Source organism: Siniperca chuatsi, linkage group LG5 (genome assembly GCF_020085105.1).
Source record: "Siniperca chuatsi isolate FFG_IHB_CAS linkage group LG5, ASM2008510v1, whole genome shotgun sequence".
Taxonomy (NCBI): Eukaryota; Metazoa; Chordata; class Actinopteri; order Centrarchiformes; family Sinipercidae; genus Siniperca; species Siniperca chuatsi.
In genome coordinates, this window is record NC_058046.1 from 31,566,766 (window position 1) to 31,591,525 (window position 24,760).

General features: G+C 40.8%; 1 protein-coding gene across 4 annotated transcripts in view; it reads right to left on the reverse strand.

The window, feature by feature from the left end:
* Positions 1–15,885, reverse strand: part of zfr (zinc finger RNA binding protein) — a 52,380-nt gene extending 36,495 nt beyond the window's left edge. For 2 of the 4 annotated variants that reach the window (XR_006377969.1, XM_044195646.1), the window contains exons 1-3: positions 15,727–15,885; positions 15,478–15,559; positions 916–1,195 (exon numbers count right to left, since the gene is read on the reverse strand). Coding sequence is in view for 3 of the 4 variants with exons in the window: in XM_044195646.1 (XP_044051581.1) it covers positions 916–1,195; positions 15,478–15,559; positions 15,727–15,763 (399 nt within the window). In the remaining variant the exon portion in view is untranslated. Of the gene's footprint in view, positions 1–503; positions 740–915; positions 1,196–15,477; positions 15,560–15,726 lie in introns of those variants that run through there. The other 2 variants (XM_044195647.1, XM_044195648.1) reach the window with 2 other exon arrangements.
* Between the last annotated feature and the right edge of the window lie 8,875 nt (positions 15,886–24,760).

Consider the following 24,760-nt stretch of genomic DNA (forward strand, 5'->3'; position numbering starts at 1 on the left):
CGGAGGACGTGGCAGAGGATGAGGGGGAGAATGGTTTGGAGACTATTTAAATTTTGCCTTTTGAAATATTTTGTAGTGAGATTTCTTGTCACAATAAGGTTGTGAAGTAGTCTTTTATTCTTGCCTCTATCTGAAAACATCTTGGTGACACGGCAGCTGCCGATTGACGCAGCCCTGCAAACCCAGTCAATGGACAATGCGGTGGAAGTTGTGAAGGCTTTAAAAAAAAAAAAAATTTAAATTAAAAATAAATTTAAAAAAAGGTTTTTAGCTACTTTCAAAGGGTGTAACTTAACATTAGGTTGGATGCGGGCAGCCGAGCTGCAGTAAGTGCAGTGGCTCCAAGTAGCTAGGTTAGCTGGCTAGCTCGCAACGTCAGATACCATCACTAATATCATCTAACTTAGCCTATTATTTTAACAAAATTTGAGGTTTTAGGCCCCTTGGTTTTTTTAAACATTTGTATCGTTACCTATCCAAGTGAGTTCAAAGCCAATACTTACATCTGAAAGTGTACTCCTCATCCGCCGCCATTGTTACAGTAACATTTGACGGCATGTTTTTTAGGATCATCCATTGGCGCGCAATGCATCTTGGGATAGGTTGGGCCACGAAGGATCTACCAAATTCCAAATTCAGGGAAAGAGGACCGCATTTGTAGGAGCCTTCAAAATACGACTAGGTTGCGCCCGCTGTGACGCAGTCGGTCTTCAAATGCAGCCTTCGAAGGATACGGCCCCTGAATTGAGACACAGCTGTGGTCCTCCACGGATTATCAGGTCCCTACCCCACCCTCAGAATAAGCATGCACATTGATGTGATGGGCTGAAAGAATGTGATCAAAATGACAATAAAGTTGTTCAAAAATTTCTATAATTGTGTTGCAGCCTTGAAAGGTAAAAACTTGTGGTGTACCTGGTAGTTCTGTGAGGTGACCGGCGGTGGTGGTGGAGGGACTTCAGGCTGCCGCTGAGGGTAGCCGTAGTCAGTAGCAGCATGGGTTGGCTGGTATCCTCCGTAAGCTGCAGCAGTAGCAGCTGCCACAGCAACAGGTGCAGGCCTAGCTACAGCAACTGTGGCTGCAGTAGGAGCGTAGGCTGCCGCTACGGTGTGTGCCGCCACAGGTGCTTGATGAACTGTGTAACTGGCCACTGTGGTGGGATGTGTGTATGCTACCCCGGCAGCTGGCTGCTGACTGGTAGGGAAACACAAATGAGAAATGTCAAAAGTTATTTGGCCAGTCACAACTTCTTGGCATCACTCCAATTGTGAGTGTGTGAGTCAGAGCATGCCTGGCCCCAAGTACGCAGAGTGGTAGATGTGTGATCAAGTGGGACAAGGTTATGGCAATGGCTTTAATTTATAGTTTAATGTCAGACTTCACATGTTGATAGCATTACCTCTACACTAGACAGAGGTATCCAATGCAATCAGGGCATCTCGTGATGTAGGGCAACAATGGAAGGGTTTGCCTTGACTCACTACTGTAGCGGAAACTACTATTGTGCAATCAATAGCCAAAGTAATCACCTTAACAGTTTTTCCCCCCCAATTCGCATGATGTTGTAGTAGGAGAAAACATAAGCAGCCTAAGCTGACAATCACAGTTCTTGTTGACTTCCGAGGTGGTGTACGTCAACAACGGCAAAGCCTAAAGTGAAGCTACGGCGGCTATATGCATAGGCTCTTGATACACAACTATAAATACACTAACTGTACAACAACCTAGCTGAGCTAACCTTCAACCTAGCTAACATTAGTTACATTACTTGCTGTGTCATTGTTCGCTCTATATCATGGTATTTGTCATGGTATTGGATTTCTCCAGAATCTCATACCCTACCTTTAATTACATTCATTTGGAAGCATGTTACATTCTTCTGCATAAGAATAAATAAATGAAAATGACCAAAAATCACTGGGTAAGTGTTTTGTAAAAGAAGTTGGTCTGTGTTCTGGAGTAAAGGGACAAAAAAGAAAAAAAAAAAAACGACAACACTTCTACACTCTGTCTCTGGCAGTGGAAAACAGCCTCTCTGCTGCAATGTTAGTACCATGGGCGCAGGGCTCTTGGAATGGAACAGACTGGAGTTATTTTCTTCACGCGAGCAGATTTGGCTGAAAATCTGGTCAAGTGCTACAGTGTGTGTTGGTTGGCCGGCTTGTTTGGTAGTGCTGGAGTTTGTTAATAATTTGCTTAGTAAGACAAAGCAAAAGTATTTTGTGAATAATTTGTCTCTGGCTGAAAGCGTACAAAACTATTAAATCCAAAATGCACCCAAGCGCTTACATTTTTAAAAATGGACATGATAATTCTAGTGTGTGCGTGCTGTACATGTCTGGGTGTTGTACTGTGCTCTCGTGGATGGGTCCCACCTTTTTTATTCCATCAACATAACGTCAGAACCAGCTTTATTGCCAAGTAGGTTTACACAGGAATTTGCTTTGGTATTTTGGTACAAAACAACATAGTAGAAATAGCAAAAGCAAGTATTGCAGATCAACAAAATCATAGATATAAAATTGACAATAAGATATTAAAGAATATTGTAGAAAAGGTTTCAGTCGTAGTCATCTGGACACTGTTTTCAGAATCAAGGGAGTCTAGACTCCCTGAGGGTAGGGCCTAAGCAACACAGAGTAGCTTAAATTTCTGAGTTCTCAGACCATTTTCACAATTGAGAATGACTTCCGTATGGGAGCCGAAACGTCTTGATTCTGAAAACAGTGTCCAGAACAGTGTCCGATGGAACACTCCAGGACAAATGAGGGTCTACACCGTTATATTAATAATATAACGGTTATATTTAAAAAAAATGTGACATGTTTTGGACATAGTTTTAACAGTCTTTAAGTTACTCAAGGACAGCAAAAACATTTTAATTAGGGGTGTAACTGTACACAAAATTCACGGTTCAGTACGTTTTCGGTACAGCAGGAAATCAAAAAAGTACATTTAGATCCTCCCTCCTCCGGCAGCTGATAAACAGGTGCAGGAGGAGGCAGAGCCCCAACTGGTGCTCTGCCAAAAGGCTCCACACTCTAGAATTTCTTTTCCACAAGTGCGAGTAGTAGATATAAACAGGCTATTTTGACAGTAAGAGTTCGGGTCACAGGGCGTACCGATCCGAGGAAGTCTCGGTCCGTTCGGTACGTCCTATACCGAACGGATTAAAGATGAATACACGTACCGTTACACCCCTACTTTTTAATCTCTGGGCCGATCCCCTCTCTCCATCGAGATGTAGACCGTTTTAGCAGGTTGCTCAATCTCAACACATGGCTAGTCAGTTTGCTCCTCACACAACTTAGTTTTAATTGATAATTTTAATCTCTTCTGGCAGCGTGCGTCTTTTTAAAGAGACAGATGGCTTTGAGGTTTAGTTTAGTCATTTCCAGTTTTATTTTGTACTTTACTTCCTGTCTTGGTTTATTTTCCTGCCTGTTTTCTGTGTCACCTGTGTTTCGTCAGTTAATCAGCCTCTGTGTATTTAGCCCATCTGTCTTCCCTCCCCCCCCCGTCAGTTGTCAGGTCGTCTGCGTTTGTTCCAAGTTCGGCGGTTTTTCTGGTGTCTGTGCTTCTCATGTTCCTGCTTCCCCTGTTTCTTGGATTTCTTTGTGGATTATTTCTTGGACTTTTTTGTATTAATTAATTAAAAAAAATTTTTTTTTACAGCTACTCCTTGGTGCCAAACAAAGTCAGATACAAAAAATACGGGTGTTATCCTGGATAATAGCTTAAGCCTGGAAGAAAGTAAGCCAGTCGTGTTTTTAATCAACTGAGAAATATCTCATTAATTAAATCAGTTCTGTCCTCCAGTAACACAAAATTATACACACTCTTATAGCCTCCTATATCGATTATTGTAAGGCCTCGTTTATTTGCCTTAACAAATCAAGCCATGGAACAGCTTCAAATTGTTCAAAACAAAGCAATTCTCACACACACACAATTTTGGTGTCACTGCATTGGCTTCCAGAATCCATTTTAAAGTGAATGATCTGGCGCCAGAGTACATAACGGAGCTCCTCACACTGTACTGTCCAAACAGGCCCCTTAGGTCTCTATCTATTCCAGAGTCCAGGTTAGAAACAAAGGGTGAGCGAGTTTTTGCAGTACTTGCTCTTCAGCTCTGGAACAGCCTTCCACTGAGCATTCAATCATATGCCGCTGCTACTTTTAAATCTTGTCCTAAAAAAAAATAAAAAAATTAAAAAATTATAGAATGGCTTTTCCTAACAGCTGATGGCTGGGTTATATTTTTTGGGAAATTTTTATCTATTATTTTTTGTGTTTGTATGTACTATGTGTAAGTATATTTATGCACATTATTGACCATGTTGCTTATGTTTTTAATCTTTTGACCTTGGAAAGCACTTTGTGCTCATTGCATGGAAAGTACTCTAAATAAAATTATTATCCACAGATAACCCTAAGGCTGCTTTCAGACAGACATTAGTGCTGCTTGAAAAAAAATGCAGCCATCATTCAGTTGTGTGCCTCCGCCAACCGGTCAAGTTGCAGTTTACATCCATGTCTATCCAGACTCATCTTTGCAGTGAATACTTGGAAGGAATTGAATGAGGAAAAAATAAATTAAAAAAATAAAAATAAAAAAAAGGTATAAAAGTATTTTTTGGCTAAATGGCAGTTATGATTCCAGTGAATATACATTGTTGATTAATGAAGGATTATCCTAGATATATTGGCTAAACAGGTACTCATACTTGATTACTTTGTAAAAAGATGGATTCTTATAGAGTACAGCTACACAAAATGTGGTCTCCTGGTACTTTTAGATGTGAAGTCTATGAGCTGCAGGTGAAACTCACAGGATCACAATTAGCTTGGTGTGCTCCAATACATTGTTTGCAGTTCGAAATTCAGAATGAGGCAGGACGTGAAAGGTAGAATGGAGGAAAGCCCATACTGTGCTTGTTATTGTTTACTCATTGTATTGTCCCAGTCAACATGTGTCTGAAATCTGGAATTGCCCAATTTGTTCTTTAATTATGACTAAAAACCTATTTTGAGGTCACAATAAACCTTTGAGTCAAAAGTGTCAGCTATTCAGTGTTATGGTGTTGAATAATGGCCAAAAGAGTGTTTGACATGATGTCAGTGAAATTGTCAGTGAGAAAAAAAAAAAAAAAAAAAAAAAAAAAAAAAAACTTCATCGTTGTATCCCATTAAATATCTGTGTAAAATTTTGTCATAACTGCATCAATTCCTGAGTTATGGCCAAAAACGTGTTTTGTGAGGTCACAGTGACCTTGACCTTTGACAACCAAATTCTAATCAGTTCATCCTTTAGTCCAAGTGGACGTTTGTGCCAAATTTGAAGAAATTCCCTTAAGGCGTTTGAGATATCGTGTTCAGGAGAATAGGGCGGACAACCCGTAAACATAATGCCACCGCGCCGGCGATAGGAACAGTGTCTGGCAAAAAAACAAACAAAAACAAACAAACAATAGAACTAGTCCAGGAATTGATCCTTGAGGAATACCACATGCTTGCACATGTGAAGAAGCAATTGAATAAACTCAAACAAAATTTTCTGTTTAACAGTACAAGACACCCAGTCCAGATGGGGGAGCCAATGAATGTGAATGTTGGTTGAGTGTAGACTGTGGGCAGTCTGAAGTTGGAAATGTGTTACTAGTGTCAGGAATGTGGGTGAGGTGTATAGTAGGGCTAGGCAATACCACCCAAAAATCAATCATGACTGATCATCACATTTACCTCATTAATTAATTATTATTAATACACTTGTGCACAAGATTCTCCATCCTCAGTGGAGCTCTTATTAAATTATTTGTGCTGAACAATAAACAGAAAATCATGGATTGTGACTGAGTAGATCTCTGTTGCAAGGTCGTACTTTAGCGATACGTTGCTTGGTGGTGGGTGCAGCGGTGATGGCAGGCGCCGGGAAGCGTCTTTACTTTTCCAAACGCACCACTGCCATAGCCACGCCCAAACTTCCAGATAGCCAATTGAGTCGTAGTTCTACTTGCGTCATTAGTTTGTTTACAGCTTGTGGCTGACAGGAACGCTTTTTAATATGTTGTTAAAGTGATCGTGATGATCTGTCTGATTAGTGATGTTGTTAGCTAGCTAATTACTGCACTGATTCTGAGGTAAATTATCTTGTTTTGAAGTGAGGAACAACAATATTCCCTTTACAGACGTACTTGATGCAATCAGCTACTACGTGGTGATCTTTTTTCAATTACAAATAGGCTATACATAATGACAGAGCCAATATGAATATGCTGTAATGTTCGCTTTCCATGTCTGCTGAAAAGGCAAAGAAAATTTTAAAAAAATATATAATTAACTAGCTAGATCACAACAAAAGTATTTCACATGTAATAGGGCTGGTCATTGTTCCACACTTCAAAACAGGATAATTTACCTCAGAACCAGTGCAGTGATTAGCAAGTTAGCTAGCTAACAACATCAGAGACCGATCATTATAAATCACGCTCAAAGAAGGTTATTCAGGTTCAACTTTTCCGTCATTCTGAAGATTCACGTGAGCACTGAGTGACACGACTGTCATTGAGTTGGCTAATGAAACTCGATCCTGAGAACGTGTCAGAGCCTAGGGGTGTGGTTATGGCAGAGATTTGTTTAATGAAATCATCCACAACAATACCTTGTAAAGAAGGGAAGCACAAGTCATGCCTCCCATCATGTTTCCTACTGCAGGGTTTTTCCTGCCATTATATGGCTTAAGCACAGCCCTAAGCATTTTTTGCACCGGATCTAAGCCGTATGAATGTAAAAACAATGGAACAGGTCTGATACCTGTCACAGTGGGCTTGAATTGCCGAAGATAAAATTTTGGGGAGTAGCCAAATGTGTCAAACATTGTCATCTATGCCATCTTCCTCCCTCTCTCACCTTTTCCAAACCAATGTACGACATCTAAGAAAGCAAAAAGGACATTTATCAATCATTTTAAAGATTGTGACTGCTAAGGCCCCCCACACATGATCAGTGGTAAAACCGCTCAAATAATTTTAACTTTGAGCTTGGTTGCCGCTGTCCTTTCAAAAGCACAACCAATGACATAACAGCTGTATGTGACTTGGCCAGAAATGACACATGCAAGCAGGGGAGGTAGTGTGTGATGGGGGGGACTGTGAAACAGTGAGTAGTTGTTGTGGGTTTTTTTTTTGTCCAACGCACACCATTTAAAATACCACGATCTCGCCAGGAAAAGTAAAAAAGTAATGCATGTCAGCAGTCAGATGGGGCTACACCATTTGTGAATAGGCATATAGTTTAAGAACTTAACTAAATCCAATGCTAAAGTTAGCTTGGGGCACTTTTTGCACTACACGTTGCCTCTGCAAGTGTTGGCACTATGCGCTGTGCCCTACCTCGCGGTGAGCGAAGAGCAAATTTCTTATCTGAAGGCAGATTTAGCTATCAAGCTAGCAGAGTGAGTCGGACACGGCGCCAGACATGGACAGGCATCACAGGTCCCTTCGACGCCAGCTTGTTATGTTACTTATTCCAAAATGGATTAAATTCATTATTTTCCTCAAAATTCTACAAACAATACCCCATAATGACACCATGAAAGAAGTTTAAATCAAGTTTATTAAAAAAAATAAAATAAATAAAAAAAATAATAATAAATCACTTGTACATAAGTATTCACAGCCTTTGCTCAGTATTTTGTTGAAGCACCTTTGGCACCAATTACAACCTCTTTTCCTCTTTTATCAATTACAAGTCTTTTTGAGTATGATGCTACAAGCTTGGCGCACCTATTTTTGTTGTCCCATAGCCACTCCTTTGTTATCTTGGCTGTGTGCTTAGAGTCATTGTCCTGTTGGAAAATAAACCTTTGCCCCAGTCTGAGGTCCAGAGTTCTCTGGAGCAGATTTTCATCAAGGATGTCTCTGTACATTGCTGCATTCATCTTTCCCTCGATCCTGAGGAGTCTCCCAGTTCCTGCCGCTGAAAAACATCCCTACAGCATGATGCTGCCACCACCATGCTTCACTGTAGGGATGGTATTGGCCAGCTGATGAGCGTTGCTTGGTTTCCTCTAGACATGACGCTTGCCATTCAGGCCAAAGAGTGACCATGGTGTCCTTCAGGTGCCTTTTGGCAAACTCCAGGCGGGCTGTCATGTGTCTTTTACTAAGGAGTGGCTTCCGTCTGGCCACTTTACCATACAGGCCTGATTAGTGTAGTGCTGCAGAGGTTCTGGAAGGTTCTCCTTCCTCCACAGAGAAACGCTGGAGCTCTGTCAGAGTGACCATCGAGTTCTTGGTCACCTCCCTGACTAAGACCCTTGTCCCCTGATCGCTTAGTTTGGCCGGGCGGCCAGCTCTAGGAAGAGTCCTGGTGGTTTCAAACTTCTTCCATTTACAGATGATATAGGCCACTGTGCTTATTGGGACCTTCAATGCGGCAGAATTTTTCTGCACCCTTCCCCAGATCTGTGCATCAATACAATCCTGTCTGGAGGTCCACAGACAATTTCTTGGACTTCATGGCTTGGTTTGTGCTCTGACATGCACTGTTAACCACAAGTGCACTCCAATCAAGTTGTAGAAAAGTATCATCAGTGGAAACGGGATGCACCTGAGCTCAATTGAGTGTCATGGCAAAGGCTATGAATACTTATGTACATGTGATTTTTTTTGTTTTTTCTATTTTTAAATACATTTGCAAAGATTTCAAACAAACTTCTTTCACATTGTCATTATGAGGTATTGTTTGTAGAATTTTGAGGGAAATAATGAATTTAATCCATTTTGGAATAAGGCTGCAACATAACAAAATGTGGAATAAGTGAAGCGCTGTGAATCTTTTCCGGATGCACTGGAATTATAGGCAGAGAGAGTGGATTACATGAAGTCCAAAGCTGCTGCAGAGATGGAGAGCCTGGTGGCTGAACAAGCAAAGTCTGCATTCCACCAGCTAAAGCAGTCACAGATAAGAGTTTCCTACTAAGAGGAGGAGGAGTTTGGGTAGCTTCTTCTTCTGAAGAAGAAGAAACTGAAGTTTTTGTACTTTGCCCCAAACACCTCTGAGAAACATTATCTAAAAGTTACTCTAGATGGCATTGCCCTAGCCTCCAGCGCCACCCCCAAGAAACCTTGGATCAGGAATTTTCTTTCAATTCACACAAACATCAAGTACTGCCTTCTTTCACCTACGTAATATTGCAAAAATCACAAACATCTGGTCTCAAAATGAAACTCCATGCATTTGTTACTTCTAGGTTGGATTATTGCAATTATCAGGATGCCTGATTAAATCCCTTAAGACTCTCCAGTTGATCCAGAATGCTGCAGCACGTAGACTGACAAGAACTAGGAAAATAGATCATATTTCTCCAATATTAGCTTCTCTGCAATGGCTTCCTGTAAAATCCGGAATAAAATTAAAAATCCTTCTCACCTACAGCTAGCGCTTAATCGTCAGGCACCATCATATCTTAAAGAGTTCATAATACCTCATTACCCCATTAGAATACTGCACTCCAAGAATGCAGGGTTACTTGTGGTTCCTAGAGTCTTCCAAAAGTAGATTGGGAGCCAGAGCCTTCAGTTATCAAGCTCCTCTCCTGTGGAATCAGACCCCAGCTTGGGTTCGGGAGGCAGACACCATCTCCACATTTAAGAGTAGGCTTAAGACTTGCTGGTATGGTAGATCAGATTTAGTGTATTGTTTACTTTTACGATCCCACACTAATATGACCTGGCAGCATGAAATTGAAGCTGGATATACATGATTGCCAGACATTTTGCACACTAGCTTACTGACTGACTGAAGCCAGACTGGTATTTTGTTCCTGTTAACCTTAAAACCTGTAACACTTGAAATTAAGGTTCCAAATGAGAACAGTAAAGGGTTGTTTCATGTGAGGCAGTTGTTTTTGTTTATATGAAAGTTTAAAAAAATAAATAATAATAAGTCACTGGTTATTTTTTTTAACAGAACAATTACTGTATCATGATATGTACTGTTACCGTGATATAAAATTACATATACAGTGATACAAGATTTTGGCCATATTGCACACCCTCAAGTCCCCAGACTTCCAACAGAGCGATACATCTTCGCTCTAGCTGATCATGAACGATTTCAGGAGCTGCATTCTCTCAGTTATATCATTGAGCTGATTTAAATAAAGTTTAAGCCTATAAACTTAATAGTGCTGAACCAGGACCATCAGCATTTGGATCAAGTAGCTTGTAAAAATTAAAGTGAGCCAAATTTAGTAGTTTGTTATTTCAATGTGTTACATATTTATTCAACATTCAGGTAAATATAATTATCAGATCGGACTCTGAATCGGCCAACCAAATACTAAAAAAGGACTCGGATCTGCATTGGGTAAAAAAAATAAATAAATAAAAAAAAAACTTGATCAAGACATCCCTAACTCTGATATTTGTTATTCGTTATTAAAGCCCCTTTCAGACATGCACCCTTTTACATTAATCTGGCAGCAATACCATGTGTCAGCCTAATGTCTGAATAAGCACCCTCATCACTTTTACCCAAGAGTCACAACAGCAATCTTACTAGGTCAGACCAAGCAACATTTCCGTACCAGTTCCAACACGGGACGAAAGTCTAAATTGAATGCCGTCAGAATAACGTAAAGGCTACAGCAGCCCACAGTGAAACACGCAAGAGAGATAGAAATGTGTATCTTGTACCGACTTCTATCACTGTAATAAATGTATTATCTTCATCATCTCTTATGCACAAAACCTCTTTCAGCTGGACAGGTCATCGTGCACTGGGGGACCAAGCATGCCTATAGGCAGGCCCAGGGAACCACATCACCGTGCTGGCCTGCCTCAACACAGACCCAGGAGGCCCCAATAACAAGGAAGTGTCCCTGACATTCTCTAGGGGAAGTCGCCAGCAGGGTACATGGACAGTGAGGTTTTTTTTGTTTGTTTTTTTTGTTTTGTTTTTTAGGAAGTGGTTTGTTTGGTATTTTCTGAAGTTCGCTGCGCAGGAGTGCCCAGTGCTGCTTGTCATGGATGATCATTAATCGCACCTGGATTCTGAGCTGGTCCGGGCGGCACAGACGGAGGGGGATAATTCCCCTGTGCCTGCCACCACACATGTCCCACATCCTGCAGCCTTTGGATGAGAGTTTCTTCGGACCCTTGAAGGTAGATTTCTCTGGTTTTACCCCCAATCCCTACCTCATCCATCCCCTGGTAATGTCAGGCCTGATAACAGCAGACCTAGTCCACCTCCTGGCCAAGATCAACTACTTCCGCAACACTGGCAAGGGGAGGAGGAATGCCACCAAGGCCAGATTATTCCACCATTTACGGCTTTCCACTAATAAAATCTCAGGTTGTGGCCCAAGCTCTGGCCAGAAGAGAAAGAGCAGCAGCGGGCCGAAGAGACCAGCCCGGCAGTCCCTTCTCTACTCTGCCCCAGCCGCAGAAGAAGAGTGGCCCTAGGGGCTGCTCCTGCCACCAGCTCCAGCCGTTCATCGCCAGTCCCTCAGCCTGCTCTGCCCCCTCTTGTATATTTAAAATTCAAATACTATTGTTTAATATCATCTTTTTAACTTTGAACACAGATTCTCTCATGAACTACTGATTTTACATAAAACCCATCAAGGCCATTGACTGTCAGCTTGAACGGCATATTTCTTATATGCACTAGCAGAAATAAAACCCAGGCCTGTGCCAGCTGAATTTCAAAATCATCAAGGCCATTAAAATTCGATATCAGCTCAGATGTATACTTTCTAATATAAATGATAATTAACAGCAACAAATGTGTTCCATGTTCAAGTGCCAGTTGAATTTCAACAAATAGGTTTACAATAGTCCATGCAAATATGAAAAAGGAAAGATTCTAATTCACACGTGGAAGACACACACACCCAAGGGACCTCCTTTCCCTCGCCAAATTGTAGGCTAACTTTGGAACGTTATTTAGCCCTCCTGCTGACAAGATAGCATGACATGTAAATGCCAATGTAGATGCTTTTATTATATCTATAATTAACACTACACGTTATAGCTCCACATCTGACTCAATGTGTTACATTACATTAACAATTCAATTTGGATCATTATCGCTGCACATATTCTTTATACTTCATTCTCTGTATATTTGCACATTCCTGCATATACTGTGTGCTCTTTAATAAAAAAAAAAAAAAAAAAAAAAAAAAAAAAAAAAAAGCGCACCTCCAGCGCTTTCTTATTGTCCAACTCCTCCTCCTCGTCTGCTGGACCCATGACATCCACCGGTAATGTACTTAATATTAACAGTCTTTGCATGCCAACCCATCATAAATCAGGATATTTTCTTACATATTTTTTCTGTGAGTAGGTCACACAGCTGGAAAGAGGACAGGAGCCGACGGTTTAGCAGTGTGGTGGGTGCAGGAAACCCAACCCTTCGAAAAGTTTAGAGTGATTGGTGTAGTGGGTCCAGTGTGACGACTGCCACAAGTAGTTTCACACGATTTGTGTGAGCTGAAAGGAGGAGCTGGACAGTGATTCTTGCCGTTATTTGTGCCCAGGTTTATTTTTTATGGTTCATTTTTCATCTTGTCTTATTTAACAAAATGTGTTATCATTTATTAAATATTTTCATGACCTTTCAATCATTGTCTCTAGTCATTTGTCTTTTGATTCCAAAAATGACCATTTAATGCATGAACACTTGTGTTCATAGTATAAATCTTACTCTGCACAAAGTGTGTATTATAGGTAATTGTTACATATAAGTTTGCATAATTGCAAATTTCAATGCATCAGCAGGTATTCTGCAAGGTATTGAAATGAGAAGGGAGTTTAACCAAACATCCAGCAGGTGGTGGTATACACTCAAAATAGAAATTAAGGAGCCTTAACGGCATAATTTGGAGTTGTTGAAGCATGCCATCTTATTTTGAAGGAGGGAAGTAAGGCCCCGGATGTGTTAACAGCATTGACTTTGGTTTGACAGACTCAGGAACATCATAATCCCCCCCCGGAAAAACAGCAGCGCTCAATGTTTACATTGAGGAGATACAGGTGTCCGACTCAGGAAACAGTTAGAGCATGGCTAAATCACCGGCATCAGCATCCTTTTACCAACTCTGGTAAAGACAGAGCTAAAGTAGATGGTTAAAATGATATTCGTCTAGAAAGGTAAGAAGTTAGACTATACTCTAACACTAAATTAACTATCCATCAGTTTAGGAACCCCTGACAATTTCATGATTTTCATTTATAAATATTTGGCTGTTTGGATCAGCAATTTCATTTTGATCTATCAAATAACTGAAGGACACAGTAATATTTCAGTAGTGAAATGAGGTTTATTGGATTAACAGAAAATGTGCAATATGCATCAAAACGAAATTAGACAGGTGCATAAATTTAGGCACCCCAACAGAAAAATCACATCAATATTTAGTAGAGCCTCCTTTAGCAGAAATAACAGCCTCTAGACGCTTCCTATAGCCTGTAATGAGTGTCTGGATTCTGGATGAATGTATTTTGGACCATTCCATCTTACAAAACATCTCCAGTTCAGTTAGGTTTGATGGTTGCCGAGCATGGACAGCCCGCTTCAAAACACCCCACAGATGTTCAATGATATTCAGGTCTTCATTGTACTTGTTCCTCTGCATAAAGGCCAGAGGAGATTTTGAGCAGTGTTTTGGGTCGTTGTCTTGTTGAAATATCCAGCCCCGGCGTAACTTCAACTTTGTGACTGATTCCTCAACATTATTCTCAAGAATCTGCTGATATTGAGTGGAATCCATGCGACCCTCAACTTTAACCAGATTCCCAGTACCGGCACTGGCCACACAACCCCACAGCATGATGGAACCTCCACCAAATTTTACTGTGGGTAGCAAGTGTTTTTCTTGGAACGTTGTGTTCTTTTGCCGCCATGCATAACGCCCCTTGTTATGACCAAATAACTCAATCTTTGTTTCATCAGTCCACAGCACCTTATTCCAAAATGAAGCTGGCTCGTCCAAATGTGTGTTTGCATACCTCAAGTGACTCCGTTTGTGGCGTGTGTGCAGAAAAGGCTTCTTTCGCATCACTCTCCCATACAGCTTCTCCTTGTGCAAAGTGCGCTGAATTGTTGAACATCTGGCCTTAACAAGAACTGTGCCTGTGGTCCTCCATTTCCTCACTATGTTCCTCACAGTGGACACTGACAGCTTATATTTCTGCGCTAACTTTTTGTAGCCTCCCCCTAAACCATAATGTAGAACAATCTTTTTTTTCAGGTCATTTGAGAGTTGTTTTGAGGCCCCCATGTTGCCACTCTTCAGAGGAGAGTCAAAGAGAACAACAACTTTCAATTGGCCACCTTAAATACCTTTTCTCATGATTGGATGCACCTGTCTATGAAGTTCAAGGCTTAATGAGCTCACCAAACCAATTGTGTGTTCCAATTAATCAGTGCTAAGTAGTTACAGGTATTCAAATTAACAAAATGACAAGGGTGCCCAAATTTATGCACCTGTCTAATTTCGTTTTGATGCATATTGCACATTTTCTGTTAATCCAATAAATCTCATTTCACTACTGAAATATTACTGTGTCCTTCAGTTATTTGATAGATCAAAATGAAATTGCTGATCCAAACACCCAAATATTTATAAATAAAAATCATGGAAATTGTCAGGGGTTCCTAAACTTTTGCATACAACTGTGTGTGTGTGTGTGTGTGTGTGATTGATATATATATATAAATAGAATGTTAGCTAAAAAGGTGTACGACTCAGGAAACATTACTTCTTTTTAGCATAACCCCACCCATAGGCTGCCAGTATGCTTTATCACAACTGCTAGGAATGGGCATACACATTACCGATGGTGTGCTCTCTCTGTTGGCTAGCAATGTAAGGCCAGTGTTCAGACCTCCAATGACACTAACAAAAACACAGCCTCTTCATTCATTTAAATAAGACCACTGGGGTCTTCTGGCAAATAAGTTTAACTTCGCTCAACATTTACTGCAATGCAATACAAGGTTATCCAGCAACACACAGAGTTGGCCAAAATAATGTCTGCAAGTGCACATTCCTGGTGGTGGATTCATTTATAACATTAATGGCGAACTTCCACCGTTTACCTGAGCTGTAAATTCCGGAAAACAATATTATAGATCGATGTGCTGTGTTTTGGCGTCTGATAACCCCTTAAACTCATGGATGTATTACTAAAACTGGACTTCCCGTATACTATTTTAGCTTCGCAAAGGGCATCAATGCAACCCCTTGCGTTTAACGCAGTGCAATTTTCAGTCTGAACTCCCCCTTACACGCAACTGCAGCAGCAGAGTGATAACCACCCCCTCCCCCAGTTTGAACAATGGCAGCAGTGGGAGCCATACAGCCTGTACATGCCGCACAACATATAATCTTAGCTAGCATTTGAGCTCAAAAACATTATGCAGGGTATTGTAACCGAAAAGCCGAGTATCTAGGATCACCTTACCTGTACTGGGCGGCAGCGCCATGGGTAAATCCAAAGTAATTGCCGGTAGCCATTTTGGCATCTTCACCAAGCCGGCTGGGCACTGCGGAGGACAGACATACAGGGTAACGCTAGGCTAACCGTTAGCAGCAGGCTCAAATGAGGTCCAAGGACTATCCATTAACGTCACTATCTTAATATTGCTTATAAAGTTACATAAGACTTTCTAGTTGACTTTCAAACAATCCCCACGTTTTTAACGATACTCACCATAGGTGAAGGAGACCACTGGACATATGGGAATCATTGGTTTCGTATATTCTACCGACGGTCGTATTGTAGACCAGCCTATTTATATTACATGTCGTACCCGGAAAAGCCGTCTTGGCGCCTGCGCGGAGGAAAGAGGCCATGGGGATGTTTGTTTTCTGTTCACCAACTTTATTAAAGCCACAATAACACTACAAGACAAACAACAATAGAGAAAAAACAAGACAACAATTAAAATGTACAAATGTAAAAAAGAAATAACACAAAGATGGAAAATGAATCAATAGAAACCACTCAATTAACAAAATCGGTCAGTGTATCGTCCGATCAAACGAAAAATAATGAGTAAGAATTTCGTTTTTTTTCGTTTTTGTAGGCTTTAATAAAGGAAATGTGCCCTGTGTTTTCTTCTTTTTGTCATGAAATTAGTAATCTAATAAACAAGAAAACCAAAACCAGAAAACAAGTCTTATTTTTGTTTTTTGTTAGTGTTTTGCAGTTTATGCGTTGTGAGCATGCGTAGTCTGATCTGCAGCGTGTACTTTCAGCAGCACGCAGATTCAAAGAAAAAGTTTGTAAAGCATTTTTTAAATAAAAGAATGTATGGTCAATTTGACGGAATTTGATGGTAGACGGACCTAGTCTGTCGTAGGAGGGACAAAATGCCCATAAATAGCGTTTATAATGTTTCGTCCTCCCCAATATGTTTTAAAGCATTGGAGTTTAGACAGTTGTCCTGTGATGCACTATGAATAGTATAAGAGGAGAAAATAACGCTCTTGTTCCCCTAAATGACTCTTTGAGTCACGTTGTGCAGCGGCATCTAGTAGCCATGGTAATCAAAGCAGCTTCATTAGTAATCTAATCCCTGTATGGGTTTACCTGTAGGGGTTATGTCCATACTGCGTTTGTAACCCAGCAATTCATCATCCAGACATCACACACACACACACACACACACACACACACACATACACACACACAAAGGCAACAAACACGTAAAACTCTTCTCCCCCTCAAAAATGATGTGTGATAATGTGTGATGTGTAACTTTTTAAACATGAAGCTGAGGTTATCTCATTATCAGTACAATACTTGGCCTTCTATAGCCTATACCTCGGAATATTTCTGGTCTAATAATGCCTATATAATTATTATGCAGGCTACAGGCCATCTGTCAACACCGGTGAACCGGATAGTAAAAGTCTTTTTCAGTCTGCGCGCTGCGTGTGAGGTGTGTGCAGCGGTCACGTTCAGCGCATGCGCACAAATCTTAAAAAATCTCTAATAGAGATTAGACTTGTTTTTGGTTTTGGTTTTCTATTTAATTTGATTACCCACTTCAATATGAAAACAGGAAAACGTTATTTTCCTTTTTTGATGCCCACAAAAAACGAAATTCTGACCCGTTTTTCGTTTGCTAGATTGAACGGAACAATTGAATGTCTGTGTACATTTTGATAGTTTCTTTTTTGTTTTGAACCAAAAAACTAAGAAACGGAAATACCATGTTTTTTTCGTTTTATACCAAAAACGAAAAAACAAAGCCATTTTTCCATTTCCATTTCCATTCCATTTCCATTTTTTGTTGTCTGAATTCAAAATTCAAACAACAGTCCAATTTTGTTTTTTGTAAATTCCTTTTTTCATTTTTCCATATCGAAAAAATAAGAAAAGCAAGACATGTGACCCAGAAGTGAAAGTAAATATACTGCTCCAGGCATCTGCTCAAGGCTACAGGTAGCTGATGCAAATCAGTGCTACGAACTAGACAGGAACCAGGAGGAGCGCGACTCTCGTACAGAAGAGGCTTTTATTTACCTGTTGACAGGTGGTTTAAATATCACAACACAAATGTCCATTATAAAATTAACGGGAACCTGTGGTTATCTGCCTTGTTCTCCTGTGGGGTGTTTTGACAGTGAGTCATGACAGTCTCTCCCGCACCACAGCAGCAGAGAGAAGCCCCACAAACAGGAGCGACTGCAAGCTAGCGCCTGCGGGGGTAGCTAACTAGCCAGCCGGCCAGGCACACCCACAAACCCAGCTGTGAGCAGGCTGGAGTGGAGTACCAGGGGGTGAAGGCTAGAGGGCAGAGAGCCCTGCATGGGCCCGCTGGAACGTGCTGGAGGCTGGTTATGTCAATACACCCCACAGGAGAATAAGGCAGATAACCAGGATATGCTTTCCGATAAAAATGAGAAGTCTTGAGAAGATACTTAAAAGAAGACGCTGACTCAGACAACCTAATTTCTTCGGGCAAGTTGTTCCAGAGCCTCGAGGCCCTGATGGCAAAAGCTCTGTCCCCCTTAGTTTTCATCCTGGACTTAGGAAGAGACAGATGTCTGAAGATCTCAAACTACGTAAAGGTTCATAAGGGATTAAAAGGTCTAAAATATAATCTGGAGCCAGGCCATGAAGAGCCTTAAAAGTAATCAATAAGATCTTAAAATCAATCCTAAAACAAACAGGGAGCCTATGTAAAGAGGCTGAAACAGGTGTGATTTGATTGTACCTCTTGGTCCTGGTTAAAAGTCTAGCAGCTGAATTCTGTACAGTCTGTAGTCGTTTAAAAGTTTTTTGATTAAGACAAGTGAACAGACTCTTACAGTAATCAGTTTCTGCATCACTAAAATTTAAAATAGATCATATTTTTGCAATATTTCTGAGGTGATAAAAACATGATTGGACAAGCCAGATTGGAACTTTTCAAAGGTATTATTGTTTTCCACAGCAGCGAGAAGCTGCTTAGAGACAATTTTTTTGAGAACCTTGCAAATAAAAGGCAGTTTGGAGATTGGATGATAGTTATCCAGGAGGGTAGGATCATCCCAGGTTTTTTTAGGACTGGCTAAAGCAGTCATAATCTGGAGGGCACAATTCAGCAAGCTGACTGTGATAACCAGGACGTAACCAGCATTCAGTTAAAAACATGAAATCTAAATCAGTAGAAGAGATAAAATCATTTAAAATAAATGTTTTGTTAGAGAGGGATCTTACATTGCGAAGAGCCATCTTAAAAAGTCTGTGCTGGTTTAGAGCTGAAGTTGAGACTGGAATTAGGGTTCTGGCCCGGATCTTTATTAAATTATTATTATTGCTGTGTCGGCTGTGTCTGTTTCGTATTAAGGACCTATGCAAAATGACCACAGGAATTTTAAAAGTAGAGCTAGAGGGATCCGGGCTCCAAATAGCAGCACTAAGATCAGCCCACAATGGGGAGTTAGTGACAGCAGAAGGAGCATGGCTGTTTTTGGTGGGCAGAGAAGAGAAAGAAGAAGAGCGAGGGGAAACACGTGATGTAAATAGTCAATTACGTGAGGAGGACAGTACAGCGTGCTGCAGGTTAGCCACCAGCATGCGACTTCCTGACTTGTTTGGGTGAAAACTGTCTCATGCAAACAAGGAAGAACGCCCAGTGTAGGAATTGGACCCGAAATAAAAGCATGCTTTCCACTGCTGTTGAGCAGGTTAAAGAAGCGGAGAAAGTCTGCTTTCGTCAGCACAGATTGCTGACGGGAGGTGTCATTGGTGCTGACATGGGCTATGATGTTCATGATAGTCATCAGGATTTCAGCCAGAAGTCCAGGGAGGTTGTCGAGGATGTCGGGGATCGTAGCTCTGGAAAGCAGTGTGTGACCGCATTAACAAAGCGGATATTCCTTACGATGGAATCTCCAACTCTCAGTGTAGTTGGGGGGATGAGAGGAGGCAGAGTCAATGGTCGTGGAGACTACCGAGTTCCGGCCGGGGACTGCTGCGGCGAGGGGGCTGCGTCATTCTTAGCAGAGGGACCTCCAGAGCTTCTCCTGATCACGGCCTTTTTCAGTGACTTGTAGTGAGAGGAGGAGGAAGACTTGACCGCTGGAAAATGGGAGTGTCCCTCCAGTGGAGGAAAGTCCTGCATATCCAGGATGTCAAACCTGTTGGCCAGCGGGAGGTCCTGATGTGAAGGAGGGGGAGGCGGGTGCTTTGGAGCATGAGCTTGTCTTTTTCTCTGAGCTCAGCTTCCACACAAGCAATTTTTTTCTTCAGCTTTGAGATGGTAAGGTGGCAAGATCCACACGCTGCCATCACGCTTGCAGTTAGTCCGTAAATGTGCTAAAAGCTTAAAATCCACAATAAAGTTCATAAAAGTGCTAAAAGCCTAAGATCCTTAATAAAAGCGACCGGCTAGCCTAGCCACCAGGCTAAAAACAAACATGGCTGAGTTAGCAGCAGTGGAGGAAGTTCGGTAAACCACGTCGAGTTGACAGCCAGATAAAAATGACTTAAGATAACCATACATCCGATGGCTAAAAACTTTTACCATGTCAAAACATATGGGTAAAACAGGAAAAAAGTGTAGCGTAGAAATGTGGCTTAAAAACTAGCTAAAATGTCCATTTATGGTGGTTTAAGACGAAGCCTCTGGCGGGCACACACAACGCCAATGCATGCGCAATTACAGCCTTAGACTTAAGGTTTAAGGTTTAACCTACCCCTCTACAACCGATTTGACAGATTCCGGAAATCATCATCCAACAAGTCTGTAAGACCATCACCATCTTCCTGGTCCAGACTACATCAAAACACTGAGTACTGAGCCCGAATTGAAGGCTCATGTCTCTGACAAAACTGAAGTTATTGTACTTGGCCCCAAACACCTCCGAGACACATTTTCTAAAGACATAGTTGCTCTAGCATTGCCCTGACCTCCAGCACCACCATAAGGAACTTCAGAGTTCTCTTTGATCAGGATTTATCCTTTAACTCCCTCATGAAACAAACTTCAAGGACTGCCTTCTTTCACCTACGCAACATTGCAAAAATCAGGCACATCCTGTCTCAAAATGATGCCGAAAACTAGTGCATGCATTTGTTACTTCTAGGTTGGACTATTGCAGTTCCTTATTATCAGGCTGCCTGAATAAGTCCCTTAAAACTCTCCAGTTGACCCAGAATGCTGCGGCATTTGTACTGACAAGAACTAGGAAAAGAGATCATATTTCTCCAATATTAGCTTCTCTTCACTTTCTCCCTGTAAAATCCAGAATAGAATTTAAAATCTTTCTCCTCACCTACAAAGCTCTTAATGGTCAGGCACCATCATATCTTAAAGATCTCATAATACCTTACTACCCGACTAGAACACTGTACTCCCACAATGCAGGGTTACGTGTGGTTCCTAGTGTCTCCAAAAGCAGAATGGGAGCCAGAGCCTTCAAGCTCCTCTCCTGTGGAATCAGACCCCAGTTTGGGTTTGGGAAGCAGACACCATCTCCACATTTAAAAGTAGGCTTAAGACTTTCCTCTTTGACAAAGCTTATAGTTTGGTCTGGCTTGGGTGAGTCCTGAACCATCCCTTAGTTATGCTGCTATAGGCCTAGACTGCCGGGAGACTTCCCATGACCATTCCATTCCTTTCTCCCCCTCTCCCTCTCCATCTGTATGCATTTTTATCCCATTACTGCATGTTACTAACTCTACATTCTATACTCTTCTCTCTCCCATAGTTTTGTGCTTTCTCGTTTCTCTCCTCTCTCCTTCTGTCGCTTTCAGCAGGTATTTCTACCTCCGGAGCTGCAGAGTCTGGATCTGTGGTTGTGGGCCCCCTGCTGCCCCCGTGTTACTGCTCACTAACTGCTACTACAGTTGTTGTTATTGGCCCTGTTACTATTATTGTCATTATTATTCCTATGACTATCATTCCTATTATTATTATTTTATTAATTTTATATTAATTTTAATATTACCACTACCATTACATTATTACTATTTTAAAATTCTAGGTGGTATTTGCATTGTGTTCCCCTCATTTCCTTGCCTTTTTATGTTTGTCCTGTTCCTGTTTACACCGGCAGGCGCATGCACAGTGTACGTGAATGGTCATGTGATATGCATTTTCAGATGTGTTTAAATATGGCGATTACTTCTGAAACTGAGCTAAAATACTCATCTGGACAGAGATTGTTTTCATTTCAAAACTGCGTTTCAAAACAAAAACAATCTCTGTAATAGTGTGGATGTAGCCTTAGAGTTGGCTAAAGTACCAACATCATTGTGGGCTTTGCATAAAATCATGTTGACTTTGTAACTTTAGCTCCTCCACATAAAGTGACTTTGAAACCAAATGTAGTTTTGCCACACATTGAGCAATATCCTCTACCTCAAGAAGCAGTTAAAGGCATTAAGCCTTTTGTTGTTTCTCTTCTAGAACAGGGTTTATTAACACCTGCCTCTAGGCAGTAATACACCTATATTCCTATTCTGAAAGCTAAAAAGCCTGGACAATGGCGCTTTTTTTCTAGATCTGGAAGCTGTACGTAAAGAGAGACCTTGTTGATCTTGCTGACCTGATGTAAGCATGTTGCTTCTGAGAAAGCATGTAACCAGACTCTATTCTCCTGAAATGTTTGACTGAAAGAGGTCACAGAGCATCGCTTGCCAAGCTGTCAGCCTAGGGTCACCTAGGTATCCTCTCTCTCACCTCCTCTCACCAGACAGAGTTAAGCTGCTGTCTGCAGCGCCTCCTCCACACACAAAAGCAGAGATGTGCTCCTTCTTAGGCATGACCAATTACTACAGTCATTTGATTAAAATTTTTGACCTCATTGGTCTCGGAATATAATCTCTTACTATGTAATATATCAAGCCCAACATCACTCGTTTAGGGATGACTTCCCCTTGAAATTCTTGAAAAATCTTAACAGTCTCAGTGTCTTTCCTAGTCTCATCCACAACTGATTTCATCCTTTGAGCATTTAATATGACTCTCCCTTTCAGATTACATCAATGCTTATATTAAGCGGCAGTTTTGCTTTTACAATAATAAAGGGAGGGGAAAAAAACTTACTCTCCGCTGGTGAGCAGCAAGCCAACATGAGCACAAGTGGAGCTCCAGAGTGCAAAGTTTTGCCACTGTCCAGCAGAGTACAAGGCGTGCCAGGAGGCATCCCCTTCCCTCCACCATCTCTGAAGCTGGATAAGCTAAGCAGTGTGCACTGCCGTGGCAGGCACATGCATGTGTGTCCTAACAGATCTCCCTGACCTTATGGGAGAAGCCTAGATAGACCCACAAATGCATGGAGCTCAGGCTATGGACATTCCCCATCCAGATATTCATGTCAAACCACAGTTTTCACAGCCACTTCTCACACCGTGCCCTTATGAGGAGAAAAAAAAGGGAGACAAACCTCTCCCAACAGACCCTTCTGTGACTCTTGCCACTGATATGCACATCATGCTAGATACAGGCTCCATTATTTAATTTATCAGTGAGGAGACCAAAATGTCAATTTCTTCTCTAGCAAAAAGACCCCATAAAGAAGAAGTCCATCATGTTACAAGCTGTGACTAATCAAAGGCTTAAAACTGTTAATTTCAATAACTCCAATATGACTTGACAAGTTACTCAGGTGCCCACATATCCACTGCAGAGATATAGTACTAGATCATCTAGAATTAGCAGGTACTGTAACTGTATTAAAGTGTAATAGAGGCCTAGAATATCCTTTTCCAGAGCACAGAACCATGTCTCAATGTATGCATACATGAACACAAAAGATGGTGGTAATACTAGAAATATGTATTTGTGTAAATAATCTAAGCTCAAGCAGGCAGCTTTATATTACATTAATTCAATTACCGATACAGTTAAAATCCACTAAACTGTGTGTTTGTCTATGTTTTTATACTGTATGTTTTTTTTTTCTTGTACATAGGTCTGTCTTGAAAAAGAGCTCTTGATCTGTTTAATAAAAGAATGAACTAAGAACTAACTAAAACTAATGCAAGTCACTTGTTTACACCAATGTCACAACCACCATGACAGACTGACTCCATGAAGACATTTTAATACAGTCAACACAAAAATACCAATAAATAGGCCATTGCTCATGAAGTCATATTTACCCACTTCAAAGAACAAACAACATGTGACAAAAACTGAGAAACATCAAGCTCACAGCTGTTCATAAATCAGAATTTGATTCTTGTTGTATACTGGATGGTCAAAAACATTTTGTGCGTACTTGTGGTCTCTCATTTGTCACAATGGCTGTGAAGCCACACAAGGAAACTTTTGATCATATTTGCTTTTTGACCATGCTGTCATTAAGAGACAAACCAAAAAGGAGTCACATACTCAATTGAATCTAAGCCACCTCAAAACATTTTCACTGAAGTTTGAGTTTGTTACATCCCACCTCTACCGGTCCAAGTCCCCTGCAATATCTTTGTTTTAATTGTTGCGAGCAGTGCAACCTTTCCAGATGGTTTCCTACACTATTTTGTATAGTGTGTGGCTGAAGGTTTGGACCAGATTCAGATAGCCTCTCCAGCATGAACAAAATGAAGTTCGAATGCAACTTTCAACCAACAGCAGCACTTAAAAAGTGTGGTTATGAGTGAAGACCCTGCGCTGTCAGTGCAGTTCTCTTGATGACTACAGTATATTTCTAAACTATGCTGTTTTCATACTGTAATATTTTTTCACTGACAAAATGACATATGTTACTGTCAAGAATGTGATTTACTATTTTGTAAGGGCATTATGAAAGTCTTTTGCACACAAATGTAACTAAGTGTAACAGTAATGTTTTGAATGCATAAATTGCTTTTATAAGAAAATCACATCAAACAAATCTTGTCTAAGGATCATGACGCAACAAGTGCAGCCGACTCTCACAAAATTCCGTCCAAAAATATCATCATAAAATGGAAATATTTATATTATAATATAATATTATATGTATGATATTTTATCTTTTTTAATGATTAATGAGTTAATGAATGAATGCCCGTCCAAGACTTTTCCTCTGGCTAGGGTACTGTGACATGGTCATCGTACAAACTACTTCTTTTCTAGCATAACCTGGCTCTACTGTGTTACGATATTTCATAATAAAAGACAACCGAATAAGACTTCACTGTTATCATCTTTTATTTGCCAAATTAAGGTGTATTAGTGTCCAACATTTCTATTCTTAATTTTAAATTGTATTTCTTTCAAATTTATTTCTTTATATTTACCCATATATACTTAATTATGTCT